Below are 17,455 nucleotides of genomic sequence, written 5' to 3'. Positions count from 1 at the left end.
GTCACCCCTGACCGAATACCTCGGGTGGCGTCACGAACAAACTTTATTTCTCATTTCAAAACCCCTTTTACATGGGCGCCTAGGTCCACGGACCGGGTCGCCGCTGCCGTGACACATCCCTTTAAGTACCGGACCCGGTACTAAGTACCCCACAGCACTGGTGGGCGTTCCATGCATACGCATTGTAAGACGTACCCCCATTTCCCCAAAAAAAATTTTGAGGAAGAAGTGCGTCTTATAATGCGTAAAATACGTTATTTAGTAATTTAGTACCGTATTTGTATCCACATATACATTTATTCACTTTCTTGACTAACCATATTGTTATACCAAACTCGCAGTCTTTATGTAAAATTACATTTGTACCTACTTAATAATAATAATAATAATAATCTTTACTTTTATATAGCGCTAACATATTCCGCAGCGCTTTACAGTTTGCACACATTATCATCGCTGTCCCCGATGGGACTCACAATCTAAATTCCCTATCAGTATGTCTTTGGCATACTGTTGACAGCGTAATTCAGCACGTCTCCCTACCTAACCTTGACATACGTTACTTTTACTAAATACAACTATGTTATGCCCCCTTTTTCTTATATTTGTGTTTCTCCCACACCTTTTATACTTGACAAATGTAATATAATTTTTATATTTTCATACATTGTTCTATTGACTTTTTTTTATCAGTTCTCTGGTGTTTTGCTCCCTTTAATGCTCAGATTAGTCTTTCTTCGGAATTCATATCCTAGACGTATGCACACACATACTTCCTGTATTTATACAGTTATATAATTTATAACCTTGGGTACCTATGTGCATATATAATCATCTAGTCTCCTGCGACTCCTCTTAATTTATGTAATTATATACTTTGTGTGCAAATCCTCTTATAAGTCGTGAGGAGTCATATAAGAAGACATGTACTTTGCAGCTGAGCCCCTAATCTTTTAGGACCCTAGCAACACCTCTGGTCTGTAGTGTAGTGTGTTAATATATTCACCTACCACCGAGTTCTCTGGTATTTAGTGCCATTTGCTCCTCTTCTGAGTGATGTCACCACTCACCAGACAGACCGGGTCACACTGCGCTCTATGTAACCCGAATGTGGCTTTAACACTGTAAGCCTATGGAGCGTCAGAACAAGGCCCCATAGGCTTGCATTATAGAAGAGACTTTTGGTCCACACCAAGAGCATAGAGTGAGCCGAAGTGTCTGAAGAGCGATGACAGGCGATTCCGACAGCTAAATAGGAAAGGGTTATTTACAGTTAGAGCAGTCAGACTGTGGAATGCCCAACCACAAGAACTAGTAATGGCAGACACTACAACAGCTTTTAAGAAGGGCTGGATGATTTTCTCAATACACATAACATTGTGGGTTAAATTTAATGTAGTGACAAAATGGACAATTGCTGGAGACAGTTTAAACTTGATGGACCTAGGTCTTTTTTCAACCTACAGTATGTAATTATGTAGCTACGACATCACACAAAAGAGGAGCCGGACAGAGCTTGATCCCAGAGAAGACGGCAGTAGGGAAGTATATCACCCCACCACACTACAGTAAATACACGTTTAGTGAAAAAACAAAACTTCATGAGGGTGCTTCAAACATGTACGACAGACAGTATTGGTATGCCATATATTTCAGAAATACTCTATTACAAAGGAACATTAATTATTTCAAATTTTGTATTTAATTTTTTTAAATTAGGAACTGCATGGAAGAATGATGTGATGTGCTTGAAGGAGCCTTCATCTTCTGCAGATGCTTTTTTGCTGGTCAGAAGGCCACAGGTAGATGTTAGAAATCTTTCCGCACAGGTATTATTTATTACATGTATTTGTGCGCCATCATATTCCACAGAAAATTCCCTGTCATTATATGTCTTTGGAGTGTGGGAGGAAACCGGAGAACCCGGAGGAAACCCACGCAAACACGGGGAGAACATACAAACTCCTTGCAGATGTTTTCCTTAGTGACATTTAAACCCAGGATCCCAGTGCTGCAAAGCAACAGTGCTAACCACTGAGCCGCCGTGCTGCCCAAGTACAGCTTTGATGATGGACTTGCTGTATTTCTTCAGGGCACTAGATGTATATGGTGCCCTAACGGCAGATTGGAAAAATGCATCTTTTTCTGATGCTGCGAGCAGCCCTAGATAATCCACGCCGGCAGGATGATATAATCCGGCGGAAGATGGAACCTATGAGAAGAGATATAAAACTAATGTAAGTAATGGAACTCCACATTAGAAGATACTGCTTTGGTGTCATTATGGCAGGACAGTAGAGAAATCTTATCTGTGCAGAGGAACAGGATCATTGTCAGTCATCATACATGTGACAATCCCACCACTGACAGATAACATCTTCTCCACGAGAATTATTCTCACTGGCCAACATCAAACAACATAGACCTTATTATCACACTTACGTCTTCTAGGTTCTCGCTCTTCTACTATTTTGGCATTTTGCTCTTCTACCAGCTTTATTGCAGACTTATTTTTATTCTCAACTAGAGATTCATATAAAAAGTAAAAAAAACAAGTCAATGATCATTGTCAGTCATCATACATGTGGCAATCGTACCACTGGGAGTTAACATCTCCTCCTCGTGAATAACTCTCAATCACCGACATCAGACAACATAGACCTTATTGTCACACTTACCTCTGCTGGGTTCTGCCTCTGCTACTATATCTGGGTCTTGCTCTTCTCCCAGTTTTAATGCAGATGTATTTTTTGTCTCAACTGGAAATTCATGTAAAAAAGTAAGAAAACAAGTCAATAATCATTTTTAGTCATAGATGTAACAATCCCACCACTGACATATAATATATCCTCCTCGTGAATCGTTTTCAGTCACCGACATCAGGCAACATAGACCTTATTGTCACACTTACCTCTGCTGGGTTCTGTCTCTGCAACTATTTCTGGGTCTTGCTCTTCTCCCAGTTTTACTGCAGATGTATTTTTTGTCTCAACTGGAAATTCATGTAAAAAAGTAAGAAAACAAGTCAATAATCATTGTTAGTCATAGATGTGACAATCCCACCACTGACATACAGTATAATATATCCTCCTCGTGAATCGTTTTCAGTCACCGACATCAGACAACATAGACCTTAGTGTCACACTTACCTCTGCTAGGTTCTGTCTCTGCGACCATTTCTGGGTCTTGCTCTTCTCCCAGTTTTACAGCAGATGTATTTGTCATCTCAACTGGAAATTCATGTAAAAAAGTAAGAAAACAAGTCAATAATCATTGTTAGTCATAGATGTGACAATCCCACCACTGACATATAATATATCCTCCTCGTGAATCATTTTCAGTCGCCGACATCAGACAACATAGACCTTAGTGTCACACTTACCTCTGCTAGGTTCTGTCTCTGCGACCATTTCTGGGTCTTGCTCTTCTCCCAGTTTTACAGCAGATGTATTTGTCATCTCAACTGGAAATTCATGTAAAAAAGTAAGAAAACAAGTCAATAATCATTGTTAGTCATAGATGTGACAATCCCACCACTGACATATAATATATCCTCCTCGTGAATCATTTTCAGTCGCCGACATCAGACAGCATAGACCTTATTGTCACACTTACCTCTGCTAGGTTTTGTCTCTGCGACCATTTCTGGGTCTTGCTCTTCTCCCAGTTTTACAGCAGATGTATTTGTCGTCTCAACTGGAAATTCATGTAAAAATGTAAGAAAAACAAGTCAATAATCATTGTTAGTCATAGATGTGAAAATCCCACCACTGACATATAATATATCCTCCTCGTGAATTATTCTTAGTCGCCGACATCAGACAACATAGACCTTGTTGTCACACTTACCTCTGCTAGGTTCTGTCTCTGCCACTATTTCTGGGTTTAGCTCTTCTCCCAGGTTCAATACAGATTTATTTTTCTTCTCAACTGGAAATTCATACAAAAAAGTTAGAAAAACAAGTCAATGATAAACTCCTATGAGATTAGATTTATATCTTCATCTAGTAGAGTTATTTTATTTTTGTACCTTACAGTACTGGGATTCTGGCATGGCACCATAAGGCTATGATCACTAGCAGCTTTTTGCAGTGTTTTTGCATGTAAATTGTAAGCTACTTTTTACAGTGATAGCAAAAGCTGTGAGATGTCAGAAATCTCATGCAGACATTTGTTTTTTTTTCCTAGCTAGATCTGAGAGTCTCAGTGTTTTTGAAATCTGCATCATGTCAGTACTTTCAGCATTTTTGCAGTGTTTTTACAACCACAGGAAGCAATGCACATACATGGGGAAGGGCCAAAAAGCGCCGGCGCATGCACACTACAGTATTTTGATCTGCCTTCAGCAGGGCAGAGAGAAGTGTGCCTGTGCAGGAACGTGATGGGGGAACACTGTGTAGATGACATAGGACCCATCACCCACACAAAGCAGAGAAGGAGAACGGCATCGCAAGAAGAGAGTAGGCTCTGGATTAAGACCAGTGATGCCCATTTGTGAGTATAATAAAATGTCTTTTTTTGCATGGCATCTTGGAGACTTATATACAGAAATTCCAGAATGCTGTAACACAGAGCTGAAAGGTGGTGGTCTTAGGTTATATGATAAAAATCTGGTGACAGGATCTCTTTAATATGACATTAGTTGCAGCAGCGTTATCATATAGTCCATTACTTAAAACATCTGTGTCACATTAATGGTACATATGGGGTTAGTTTGAGGCCTGTTTGAGCCATAGGCACAGTATTCATGATCAGTATCAGGCACCAGACTGTATGGTCCTTTATGTCTTTTAATGCACAGCACGAAAGTGTGAGAATTTCATATATTGAAGTGTTGGATTGTTGATTATTTTAAAGGCACAAAAAAGCAGTGATTTTCTGAGCCCTCATGTAACATTCACATTACACTTTTTGATCATTGGCTATAACAAGATGTCCTATAGACCTGCACATACCTGACAATATGGGTGAGGGTGTCTTGCTGTTAGCAGTGAAATACTCACTATCACCATCACTTGTACTAGAAGAAGATTCTTTCTGCCTGTTTGGTAAAAGAAAAATAAATAAATCACAAGTGAAAGCAATTAAAAATAAAAAGTCTCCTTTCTGTATGGTCAATTAGGACACTTGGACAAAATGGAGGGGATACCTTGCACAGGACTGCCTTCTATCAGTAAAAATGAATAATAACTAGTAATAAAGGGCTTTAATGAACTGGAAATGAAAGGCTGGTCACAATGATCAGCTGTTATCACCTGCGTTATCACAAGCCAGACCCTACAGTTATGATCAATCATGGGTTGGTGGGTTCTGGATTTAGTATTGTGTCATATGCGTCTTGTATTTGGTATTCTGAAGATATGTCATTACTATACCCCGTAATAATAATCTACTCACACGTCTGGGTGTTTTGTGCTGGTCTCTAAAGGACAATCTGGAGATGGCTTGTGATCTTCATTGCTCATCATCCTGGTATTGGTTGGATATAGCTAAAATGCACAGAGTAAAATTAAATATATATACAGTATTTTAAATCTATTTTTAGTTATCGTTTTGTGGATTTACAGATCACATACCTTAGAAAGTCTTTCAGAAGATGATACATAGTTTAAGCTTTCTGGCCAGTCACTGACCTTCTCACTTGTGTCACCCTCATCTGAATACATATATTTGGGTCTCCTAATGCTAGCTACAAAATACAAGTATTATCAAAGATTATTAATGTAATCACAGACAGTCACCATCTTATTACTAATAATGATGGGAACATATTGTCACATAAATGAAAGACAAGACAAAAGGCAGCTTTAACCAGATGACGTCTCATTCTACTTACATTGAAAGTAGCGGGTGTCCTCCCCTGAACTAAGATCTGGCCTAAACAATGGCTTCAGATTTTGAAGGTTCTCAAAATCTATCTCACTCAGGAATGGATGACTCTTGATCTCATTTGCTCCTCCTGGAAAAGGAAGACAAGAAAAAAGTGATCCAGACAATGTTAGGAAGACTGTGCATGTTATGTTAATCTAAACTGAAGACACAGCAGAGCTAAAATATACTATAAGTCACAGCATGAAGAATGGGGAATAGACAAGAAGGTAAATCAGAGACCTCAGTTCTGATCCTCATGGAAATTATCTATTTGTCAGGTCACAGAGGAGTAATAAATCATTATTAATACTACTATATACATTACCTGTCCCAAGTCTATGTGTTGGATCTTTTCTGAGCAGCTGAATCATGAAGTCTTGAGCATCAGGATTATCAGTAGAATTTTGAATTTTCAAAGTGATGTCATCTGTTATATAAAAAGTAAATATTACAGAAAAGAAAGTCTCTACATTTACTATCATTAAAAAAAAATGATTAAAAACAACAAGTAAGTAAACCAAAGAAAGAACCTAACAACTGAACCAAATTACTATGGCATCACACAGCATTCAGATTATTTTACTTACCCGCGAGGATACTATAGAAAATATGTTTTTTGTGTCTTCCGTTAAATGGCACATGACCGGTAAGAAATTTATATAAGATGATCCCTATTGCCCACCAGTCAATATGCCTTCCATAGCCCTTCTGTAAGATGACTTCTGGGGCTACATAATGATAAGTGCCAGTTATCTGGAAACCAACAGAACAATGAGAAGATGATCAATGAAAATAACTGTGACAAATAATATCAGTGGAAAAGTTTTCTATGTGAGCAAATATCAGAGAAACAGATATAGATCAGATCTGTAAAGAATAAGTTTTTATGTAAAGCTAACCCCATCATCATGGAACTCTCTGGCGATGTCTTTAGCTCGAGCCTTGTAAATGTCTGATGTTGGTCTCATGAGTCCGAGTCTTGAAATCCCAAAATCGGTGACTTTGATATGTCCAGTTGATGATATCATGAGACTGTGAAAGAAAAGATATTGTCAGCCCTAAGTAATAACCCATACACTGTATACCAGACTATAACTGTCTTTCCCTTTATTATACTGCTGTATTCACTTACTTTTCAGGCTTCAGGTCTCGATGAACCACACCATAGCTGTGCAGATATTCCACCGCAAGAACCGTTTCCGCAATGTAGATGCGGGCCAAGTCGAGGGGTAAAGGACTGGAAAACCTTCCACAGTCTCCTCCTAGAGCAGAAAGCAAATATGACAGGTGAGGGTTTGTTACAATGTAAATTACACATGATGAGTGTAAATGAGAAATAAGCTGAGATATTGGGGCAGGGAGTCAATCATAGAGACACACTGTGTGATGTAGAGCGTATACTGTATACTGCAGAGTAGTCCTATACAGAAAGCGAGCTCAGATCTGCCCCCTGCTGGTAACCTCTTACATTGCACTGTGAATCTCAGACATTGGCATTTACAGCAGGTGACCTGGAGGCGAGCTGCTCTATACACTCATCGCCCCCCATTCCATATCAGTGGTTTGCTATGGCTGCTGAGTGTCTGCGGAAGACTACTATCCTTGCCATTATGGTACTTCTGTGAAGGTCAGTGTGTAGCTTGGCTTCATAGGGGAGCAAGATTTTCACCATATTCTGCAATACCCATGTTGCAGTACATAGTAAATATGATTATATAATTGCAAATTCAGGTCCCTTATGGAGATTTAAAAAAAAAAATTATAATTAAAATATTTGTGGAAAAAAAATTAAATATAAAAATCACTTTTTCTCCTTTCAAAATAAATAATAAAAAAAAAATAAACTCAGATGGCATTGCAGTGTTTTTGTTGCCCCAACTTCATAAAAGTATGCAATAAGAAGCAATGAAAACTATTATCTGTCAGAAAGATGTAATCCTCCTAAACTGTTGTTATGAGCATGTAGAGTAATGAAATATGAATACATTGGGACCTTTATATATTTAAGCAGATATGGGCTGGATATAGATACAATGGATAGGTCTTACCTGCTTCAAAGTCCATGACCATACACAGATGGTGTTTAGTTGGGAAGGAACATAATGTGGAGACAACAAAGGGACAATCGGAGAATATTGCGATATCCCTTTCCACATAGGCCTTTTTAAGAAGGAATGGATCATGCAGGTTACTCCTGGCTTGTTTCTTCATAGCGAATACCTTCTTTGTGGCTTTATGACGCACCAAGTCGACGGCCCTGTAGAGGAGAAAAATCCATAATTTATACAGAATTGTTACTAACAGTCTGTCTATATGTCAAAAGATCTTCTGTACAATAGTTAATAGTAGATGTACGGCCGTCACTAGAAATCAATGTCTGGAAATACACAAAATAACTCAGCATGAATGATCATCTATGGGAGGTTCTCATCCATATCACATCCTAACTGAGCTGAATAGTGTTCAATAGATGTGGACTAGATGACTAGATGTAGATTAGATCTAGTGCAAAGTGGTGTCTATAACAACAACAAATCGCCACACAAAAAACAAAAAATAATCCCTAACTAAGCTCTATCGGGCAAAAAAAAATGTCACAGGTCCTGGAAACCAGTAACATTGACAGTAGATGTGGACTGATATACAGGAATTTCCCTAAGGCAGGACATATAGACAGAGGCATCATCAGAAGGAATTTGGGAAGAATGTAATTTATACATAAAGCTCACCCATAAAGTCCACTGCCGATCTCTTTGATCTGGGTATAGTCGCTCATCCTTGGTTTATTCATAGGGCTCAATGATCTGATCACGGCCTAGAAGAATAAGAAATGACAATGAGACATAAAAGTTGCAGGAAAATAAAAGCTGCAGATGCAGGAACTTCTCTCCATTATGTCCCTGCTGATTACACTGCAGCAGATGTAGAGGACATGATACAAGCAGGACGCTCCCCAGACACTATTATATTATGGGATAGCCTCCATACACATCAATGTACTGGAGGGGATGGTAAGGGACATCACACAGAGGAGACAGGAATAATAATAGGTCCAATCTACATTAACAATAGAGTTAACCCGCTGTCCTATGGGGTGAAACATGTGATGTGTAATTCATACCCCGCTATCGGATGATATACAGATGTCTTCTCTGATACTTACACTGGCAGATTCGGGGATCTCTGGTATCTCAGGTATTCCACCGTCAGCAGTTGCCGGCTCAGTTGTGTCTAAAATAATGATAAAATAATGAGACATCATGTATTAGATGATATCAATACTTAATAACACATCGATATAAGGAAGGAAAGACAAGTAAATGGTATAATACAAGTTATATGGATATTCTGCACATACTGTATGTAATTATGGCACATTCATAGATAGATATACTCTACCATAAATGTGTGATTGTTCGGGATCTGACAAGGACTTGAATGGAGACCATGTGAGGTTCTTTGTGCATTTTGGGGCTGAGAAGATCCCAGAAGATAGAACCAGAGGGGTTTTCAGAATTGCATGAGCTCTCCCCATTATAGTCTATAGGAGGTCCAGGAGCCGTCTCCGGCCTCATACAGAGGGTGAAGAGTAAATTTATATATTCTCTGGTGTCTCCATAATATTAATGTGTGTAGGAATACGAGATGATCAGCTTACCTTCAGTCAGATCAGTTTTTAGCCCTGGCTCACTGGTATTGGGGTCAGCGATATTTCGGTGTTGCCCCTCTTTGGAGTCACCGTCCGGTGTTTCCTGATGGATATAATACGTACAATTAATATAACTCACAAATACTAAATTACCGTACACAAAAGACAGAAAGGACTAAACCTGGATTTACATAGTTGTGGAATTGCGTGGACTATACAAGGCCGCTCCGTCCAGTAAATCCACATTAATGTATAAGGGAGTTGTATATACAACAGTTCTCCAATAACATCTATTACCAGAACTGCAGCATTTACAAGAAGGAAGATAAAGCGAGACAGATATGAAAGGTCCGCACCACTGAGTACAGCACAGACTGTCACCATAGAGGATGGAGCAGAGACAGGCGGCCATAAAATATCCTGTGCCTGCCTGGAGCGGACAGGGAGGCTTCTAAAATGAGAAATGTGACATTCTGCTATATGACTAGTAATCTGGGGAAGATCAGACAAGAAAGACAAGAGATATAGAAGATGACGGATTCTTACCAAATGCTTCAGTGAGCAGGCTATATACTCTAGTACATACAGGAACTTTTGGGCCAGTTGTTTAAAAAAGGCCAGATCTCCACTCTGGGATCTTTCTTCCGCCTATAAAAATGGAAATAAACAAAAGATGAAAATTATGAGAGAAAGTAGAGAATATAGGACGCTATTTATGTCACCATTTTACTCCTGCAATCTACAGCTACAATTAATACATATATGGATATTTCGTATAAGCGATAAATTGCTCTTGGCCAAAATACATATTTCATGTAAATAAACTTTGCATTTTATAAATATTATTCTTTATTATTTTATGTGCTTTGCCCAGTTTGTCTGTTGCTTGCCTGTTGTACTAATGTCCTGATGTTCATCTGTAAATGCTCAAGATATTCTGAGCTTATACGACCTCGGTGGTATTTGGTCAGGCAGTCACTCACTAGCTTCATAACCAGCCGGTAAGTGAAGCTGAGGACGCCATCGGGTAGTGGTAGCACAATGTCAAGGGCATAGGTGGTAAGAATCCCCTTGAATAGTGCCAACACTTGATGTTTATCTGAAGAAATTCCAGACATTTCTAACAAATCGAAGCGCAGTCAGTATATCACCAGCTTTGCAGCCAATCACTGACAACGACGCCTGGGCAGTAAGCACTTGGGTAAGTAGTGGCGGTGCATTATGATGTCATCATGTAATCTTGTGGTGGAATGTTAACATTTCATCAGTGACATCATCATGGAATCCGGGGATGAAATCTTAACTCATTTACAACTTTGAAAGTATAGGTACGTCCAAGGTCGTGTCCCTGTCTTTTTTAGGCAGCGCCAGAGCCCACATCATTACCCGCACATGACAGTGGATGTGATCAGCTGTCATGTCCCGCAAATAGATACAGATGGATTTCGGCTGTCAACTACTAAATGCCGCTGTCAATAACTGACAACGGCATTTAAGACGTGCTGATCGAAACCGTGTCACAAGTCTCGCTCATCAGCGCCCTTGTCACATGATTCTGGGGTTGCGATGGGTGGTCATGACAGCCGGGGGTCTGCAGAAGACCAGTGTGTCTGTCCATTGATCATCTTTTATGAACACCGACTCATGCACGGCGTTCAGATTTTGTTTTTCACCACTTAAGTAAAAAAAGAACCTATACATGTTTGGTATCTGCATTCTCGCACTGACCTGTAGAATCATATTACAGGTCAGTTTTAGCATTTAGAGAACATTTTAAATAAAACAAAATTGTGGAATTGTACTTTTTTGCAATTTCACCGCACCTGAATTTTTTTTCCCATTTTCAAGTACAATATATGTAATCTATGGTGTCATTTAAAATTACAACTCGGCCTGCAAAAAACAAGCCCTCCTAGGCTATATTGATGATAAAAAATGTTATGGCTCTCAGAAGGGGAGAAAAAAACGAAAGCACAAAAATGGAAAATCGCAAGGTGGTGAAGGGGTTAAAGAGGCATCTCACCATAAAATGAAGTTGACTAGCAACATTCTAGGAACAATTATGGTGGCAACATTACGGGCTGAGCATCAGAACCATAATCAGAGAAAGAGGGAAAACTATGGCTTTACTCTTCTGATCAGGATTTTATATCCGTCTTTCCCCAAAAAATTATTAACAGGTTTTGGATGCTAAATATTTTTTACATCTGTAAACATTTACTTTTTTTTACATATTGTGACCAGGGTGGACTGGGAGTAAAATTCAGCCCTGGCATTTTAGAGCACGCAGGCCCACGCTATCACCGCCCCCTTCCCCAGCTTGAATTTATGAATATTATTCATTATTATTTTATGTGCTTTTCCCAGATTGTTTGTTGCTTACCTGTTGTACTAATGTCCTCATGTTCATCTGTAAATGCTCAAGATATTCTGAGCTTATACGATCTCGGTAGTAGTTGGTCAGGCAGTCATTCACTAGCTTCATAACCAGCCGGTAAGTGAAGCTGAGGACGCCATCAGGTAGTGGTAGCACATTGTCAAGGGCATAGGTGGTAAGAATCCCCTTGAATAGTGCCATCACCTCACGTTTATCTGAAGAAATTCCAGACATTTCAAACAAATCCAAGCGCAGTCAGTATATCACCAGCTTCGCAGCCAATCACTGACAACACAGACACCTGGGCAGTAAGCACTTGGATAAATAGTGGCGGTGCATTATGATGTCATAATAACGGAATCTTGTGGAGGAACGTTAACATGTCATCAGTGATGTCATCAAGGAATCTGGTGATGCAATCTTAAAGGGATATCTCACCATAAAAGGAAGTTGCCTAGCAATAATTAATGTGGCAACACCATAGGCTGAGCATCAATTTCAAACTCAGGCATGGAGGGAAGAACCATAGATTTGATCAGTGAGGCCGGCTTTTACATCTGTCTTTTCCCCCATAAAATATGTTAAACAGAGTTTGGACGCTAAATGTTCTTCTCTTATGTAAACATTTACTTTTTCTGGATATTGTGACTTTTGGATGGACTGGGACTAAAATCCAGTCCTGGCGTTTCAAGCCCATGCTGTCGCCTCCCCCTTCCCTAGATTGAGGTCTCTAATACTAATTTTATTCTACCTGGTGAAAATCAATAATTTACTATTATCTATATTTCCAATATAAGATTTCATAATAATAATATTACAGTATATGGTTAAGTTCTCACATTGAGTATTTTCACTACATAAAAAAACGCATCTTCTTACAGTCCCAACAAAGTGGATGGGATTTATAGAAATCTCATGCCCACTGTGATTTTTTATACGCTCTATAAAATGACCTGCTGTGCATGTGTGTTTGAAATCCACAATATACAGGATACATTTTTCTTGCGATAACACTGAGATTTATTTGCAGATTTTATCCATTGAATTGCATAAGATGAGGAAAAAAACACAAACTGCATAAAATCCACACATGACTCTATCAATAAAGCTTTGTGGAAGCCGAGTACCAGGAAGTATCAAAAATAAAGCAGATTTATTCAACAGATAACATAGCAAATAAGCAAAAAAACACAGTCAAAAAGATACAAAAATGTAATAAAAATGCAAGTAGCCTAATTTACCTAATAGGTGGAAAAATGCAGCAGAAAATCTGCAACATCAAAAACTCACCAACTGCTCATCACCGGAACTTAGCCTACCAAACAAATAGCACCAGAGCAGATCAAAATATTACCAGCATATACAGTAGTGATAATACTGCCATACGGATCATTAGCTAAAACCAATGTACTAGTACTGATATCACCACCATACAGTGTCCATATAATGGTGCTATCAGTTTTACACAAGTGCACTGCGGACTGTATATGTGTGTACTGTGCAGGGTCTCACCAAAGACGTTCTCAATAATCGCAGTCTTTCATTTTTCCTTTCATTTTCCATTCAGGCCAAAACAGCATGATCACTTCTTCAATCCATAACTCATCCCTGCAGAATGTAACACAGAGAATTATTTGACTTACAGCTTTTACCCTCCATAGATTCCCCCATTCCTGTACATACCATGTAGTGCAATAATAAGTAATCTAAACAGTAATATTGCCCCTCTGTGTCGTGTTTGGTAATCCTAGCCTCTTTTTGTGTCCCCCACAATAACAGTGCCTCCTCCATGCCCCTACACAGTAATAATGTTCCCTCTTTACACACTTAAAGTAATAATGCCCCGTATTATTATTATTATTATTTATTGTTATAGCGCCATTTATTCCATGGCGCTTTACATGTAAGGAGGGGTATACATAATAAAAACAAGTACAATAATCTTACACAACACAGGTCACGACTGGTACAGTAGGAGAGAGGACCCTGTCCACGAAGGCTCACAATCTACAAGGGATGGGTGAGGATACAGTAGGTGAGGGCAGAACTGGTTGTGCAGCGGTTTGGAGGATCGGTGGTTACTGCAGGTTGTAGGCTTGCCGGAAGAGGTAGGTTTTCAGGTTCTTTTTGAAGGTTTTCTCGGTAGGTGAGAGTCTGATGTGTTGTGGTAGAGGGTTCCAGAGTAGGGGTGATACGCGAGAGAAATCTTGTATGCGTTTGTGGGAAGAGGAGATAAGAGGGGAATAGAGAAGGAGATCTTGTGAGGATCGGAGTTTGCATGCAAGTAAGTACCGAGATACGAGGTCACAGATGTACGGAGGAGACAGGTTGTGGATGGCTTTGTATGTCATGGTTAGGGTTTTGAACTGGAGACTTTGGGTAATTGGGAGCAGTGCAGGGACTGACAGTGGGGAGAGGCCGGGGAATAGCAGGGGGACAGGTGGATTAGTCAGGCAGCAGAGTTTAGAATAGATTGGAGGGGTGTGAGAGTGTTAGAGGGGAGGCCACAGAGCAGGAGGTTGCAGTAGTCAAGGCGGAAGATGATGAGGGCATGGGTTAGGGTTTTTACAGATTCTTGGTTGAATGTACGGATCCAGGAAATATTTTTGAGTTGAAGTCGGGGGAGTGTGGAAAGGGTTTGGATATGTGGTTTGAAGTAGAGATCAGAAATTACCCAAAAACAGCGAGATGAGGGAACGATGATGAATTCTGTTTTGTCCATATTAAGTTTTAGAAATCTAGCGGAGAAGAAGAATGAAATAGCAGACAGACATTGTGGGATTCTGGTTAGTAGGGTGGTGATATCTGGTCCAGAGATGTGTTGTGAATTCCGTTCTCAGGCTCCCTCCTGTGGTCATGAGTGGCACTGTGTGAGTTCTGTTCTTGGGCTCCCTCTTGTGGCCTTTAGCTATACGGCTGGTCTGTAGGTTTCTCAGCTGTCTCGTTTCTTGCTATTTGGATTCCTATTTAGTTCACCTGGACCTTTACTGGTTGCCTGCTGTCGTTGTATTCAGTTCTGGTTCTGATCTTTCCTGGACTACACTGGTTACCTGTCTCCTCCTGGAGAAGCTAAGTCTTGCTAGTTCATTTGCTCATTGTTTCATTGAAAATGTTTCTCACTATATGATGAGTTCAGTCCAGCTCGCTTATATGTGATTTCTCGCTTGCTGGTAGCTCTGGGGTGCTGAGTCGGTGTGGGGGTTCTTGTATTCTCTGCGTGGATAATTTTTGTTAGCTTTTGTACTGACCGCACAGATCCCTCGCTATCTTCTGACTATTTAGTATCAGCCTCATTTGCTAAAACCTGTTTTCATTTCTACGTTTGTGCTTTCCCCTTAACTCACCGTTATTATTTGTGGGGGGCTGTCTAAACTTTGGGGTTATTTCTCTGAGGCAAGTGAGGTCTTTGCTTTCTCTCTAGGGGTAGCTAGTTTCTCAGGCTGTGAAGAGGCGTCTAGGTTTTTAGGTAACGCTCCACGGCTGCCTTTAGTGTGTTTGGATAGGATCAGGGTCGCGGTCAGTATAGTTACCACATCCCCAGAGCTTGTCCTATTATTTTGGTGTACCTACTTGTTCAGTTTTGTGATCCTTACCACCAGGATCCATAACAGAGATGTAGATGTGTGTGTGTGTCAGCATAAAGGTGATACTGAAAGCTGTGAGTTTCTACAACCCCTGGCAAAAATTATGGAATCACCGGCCTTGGAGGATGTTCATTCAGTTGTTTAATTTTGTAGAAAAACAGCCGATCATAGACATGGCACAAAACTAAAGTCATTTCAAATGGCAACTTTCTGGCTTTAAGAAACACTAAAAGAAGTCAAGAACAAAAAATGTGGTAGTCAGTAATGGTTACTTTTTTTAACCAAGCATAGGGGAAAAATTATGGAATTGCTCAATTCTGAGGAAAAAAATTATGGAATCACCCTGTATATTTTCATGCCCAAAAATAACACCTGCATCAAATTAGATCTGCTCATTAGTCTGCATCTAAAAAGGAGTGATCACACCTTGCAGAGCTGTTGCACCAAGTGGACTGACATGAATCATGGCTCCAACATGAGAGATGTCAATTGAAACAAAGGAGAGGATTATCAAACTCTTAAAAGAGGGTAAATCATCACGCAATGTTGCAAAAGATGTTGGTTGTTCATGCAGCGCCCCAGAGTCCTGGTCGTTGCAGTACTGTTGCTCCGCCGCTAAGGGGAGTGATGTTACGTCTGATGGCACTGAAGGAGTTCATCTGACCAGGTATCACAGACACCAATACATTTCACAGTCTGGCCTCCAGGGGGAGCTAAGGGTTCTATGTATTAGGCCACTCCTCACAGTCTGGTAAAACTGGGGGTTAGGCAGGAAGTTAGATTAGAAAGCTGACTGGGTTGGAACCAGGCAACACCTTGAGGCAGAGGGTGTTGTAGGGCAAGATTCGGAGGGGTCCCTGTCAGGGGTGGGATCCTGACAGAGGCCTAGCGAACAGAGAGAACGTAACGGGACCGCACCTGCACGATATAGCGGCGGTACCCCAAGAAAGGATAAGAAGCGAGATTTATTGTGCTGAGTGAGAAACGAGATCAACGCAACAAGGAGAATACCAGTAGGAGTCGTGCTGTAAGACGAGGCAACATCCTACTGAGGCGCGTAACCGGTGGCCGGAACGCCGAGGGAGTATCAGGCTCCAGGCAATACTTCAAACCTACGGCAGGACAGTCAGTTAGAGGCGGGCTGTCTCACCCAATTGACCTAGGAAGACTCAGGGGGGTAACAACAGGAGTGGGGCGACGCTAGAGTCCCGGAAGAGCTCCGAGCCTCCCCGTCATACGGGTGCGTCCTAACCTTAACATCTGGGGGGACGTGGAAGAACATCAGAATCGAGTTGTGAGGGAACACGAGAAACAGACACAACAGTTGTGGGGACTATCCCGTAAGCACAGCAGGGGAGGACCACAACACACAAGCGCTAGAAGGTAGGCACAGATTTCCACCTGCAAAGGGAACTCTGGATGTGCCATCGGACCGGCCGGACTTGCGCAGCCCGGTTAACCGTATTCCGGATTGAGGACCCTGAAGCCTTCAGTAAAGAGGTAAAGAGACTGCAACCTGGTGTCCTCGTTATTTACTGCGACCGGCACTTCACCGCACCATAACATCATCCCATACCTCTACCTTTATTGTACGCCCCTCAGCAGGGTCACGGACCGGGTCTAGCCACCGTGACAACCCTAAAGCAGAGACTCAGAGGCCCGGTACCGGGTACCCCTCGGCCCTGCGGCAGTGGGGGAGCTCCAAACTTGGCGTCACGAACAGGATCTACTTAAGCCTGAAGAATCAGGTCATGTGTGCCTTGGAACTGTGATTTATCGTGCTTGGACTGTGCTTTATTGCAAGGACTGTGTATTGCCATTTACCGCCAAAATCCGCCATTACAGCGGCCTGAAGAGCGCAGGGGAAAGAAGAAGGGCGTGGAAGTGGGCGTTGACAAGCTGAAGAGCGCGAACGACAATGGCCGCCCAGTCTAAATATTTCTGCACCGTGAGGACGTGTCCGTCAGCAGCCGA

General features: G+C 41.0%; 1 protein-coding gene across 4 annotated transcripts; it reads right to left on the bottom strand.

The window, feature by feature from the left end:
- Positions 1-1,693: 1,693 nt before the first annotated feature.
- On the bottom strand, positions 1,694-12,150 carry LOC143781824 (microtubule-associated serine/threonine-protein kinase 4-like). Of its 4 annotated transcripts, XM_077268693.1 has the most exons (22): positions 11,904-12,150; positions 10,067-10,168; positions 9,530-9,623; positions 9,035-9,102; positions 8,601-8,686; positions 7,920-8,128; positions 7,004-7,133; positions 6,771-6,903; positions 6,459-6,624; positions 6,197-6,298; positions 5,837-5,959; positions 5,577-5,689; positions 5,398-5,489; positions 4,956-5,041; positions 3,850-3,930; positions 3,616-3,696; positions 3,383-3,463; positions 3,150-3,230; positions 2,912-2,992; positions 2,679-2,759; positions 2,443-2,523; positions 1,694-2,212 (listed from the first exon to the last, which is right to left on the bottom strand). In XM_077268693.1, the coding sequence occupies exons 1-22, from the start codon at positions 12,129-12,131 to the stop codon at positions 2,115-2,117; spliced, it is 2,397 nt and encodes a 798-aa protein (XP_077124808.1). In that variant the 5' UTR covers positions 12,132-12,150; the 3' UTR covers positions 1,694-2,114. The 4 variants fall into 4 exon arrangements, with proteins under 4 accessions (XP_077124808.1, XP_077124809.1, XP_077124810.1 ...); XM_077268694.1 differs by lacking the exon at positions 2,912-2,992; XM_077268695.1 differs by lacking the exons at positions 3,150-3,230; positions 3,383-3,463.
- Positions 12,151-17,455: the final 5,305 nt, after the last annotated feature.

This window comes from Ranitomeya variabilis, chromosome 6 (genome assembly GCF_051348905.1).
Source record: "Ranitomeya variabilis isolate aRanVar5 chromosome 6, aRanVar5.hap1, whole genome shotgun sequence".
NCBI classification, from domain to species: Eukaryota; Metazoa; Chordata; class Amphibia; order Anura; family Dendrobatidae; genus Ranitomeya; species Ranitomeya variabilis.
The sequence above is the reverse complement of the archived record's forward strand: the minus strand, read 5'-3'. Positions and strand labels throughout refer to the sequence as shown.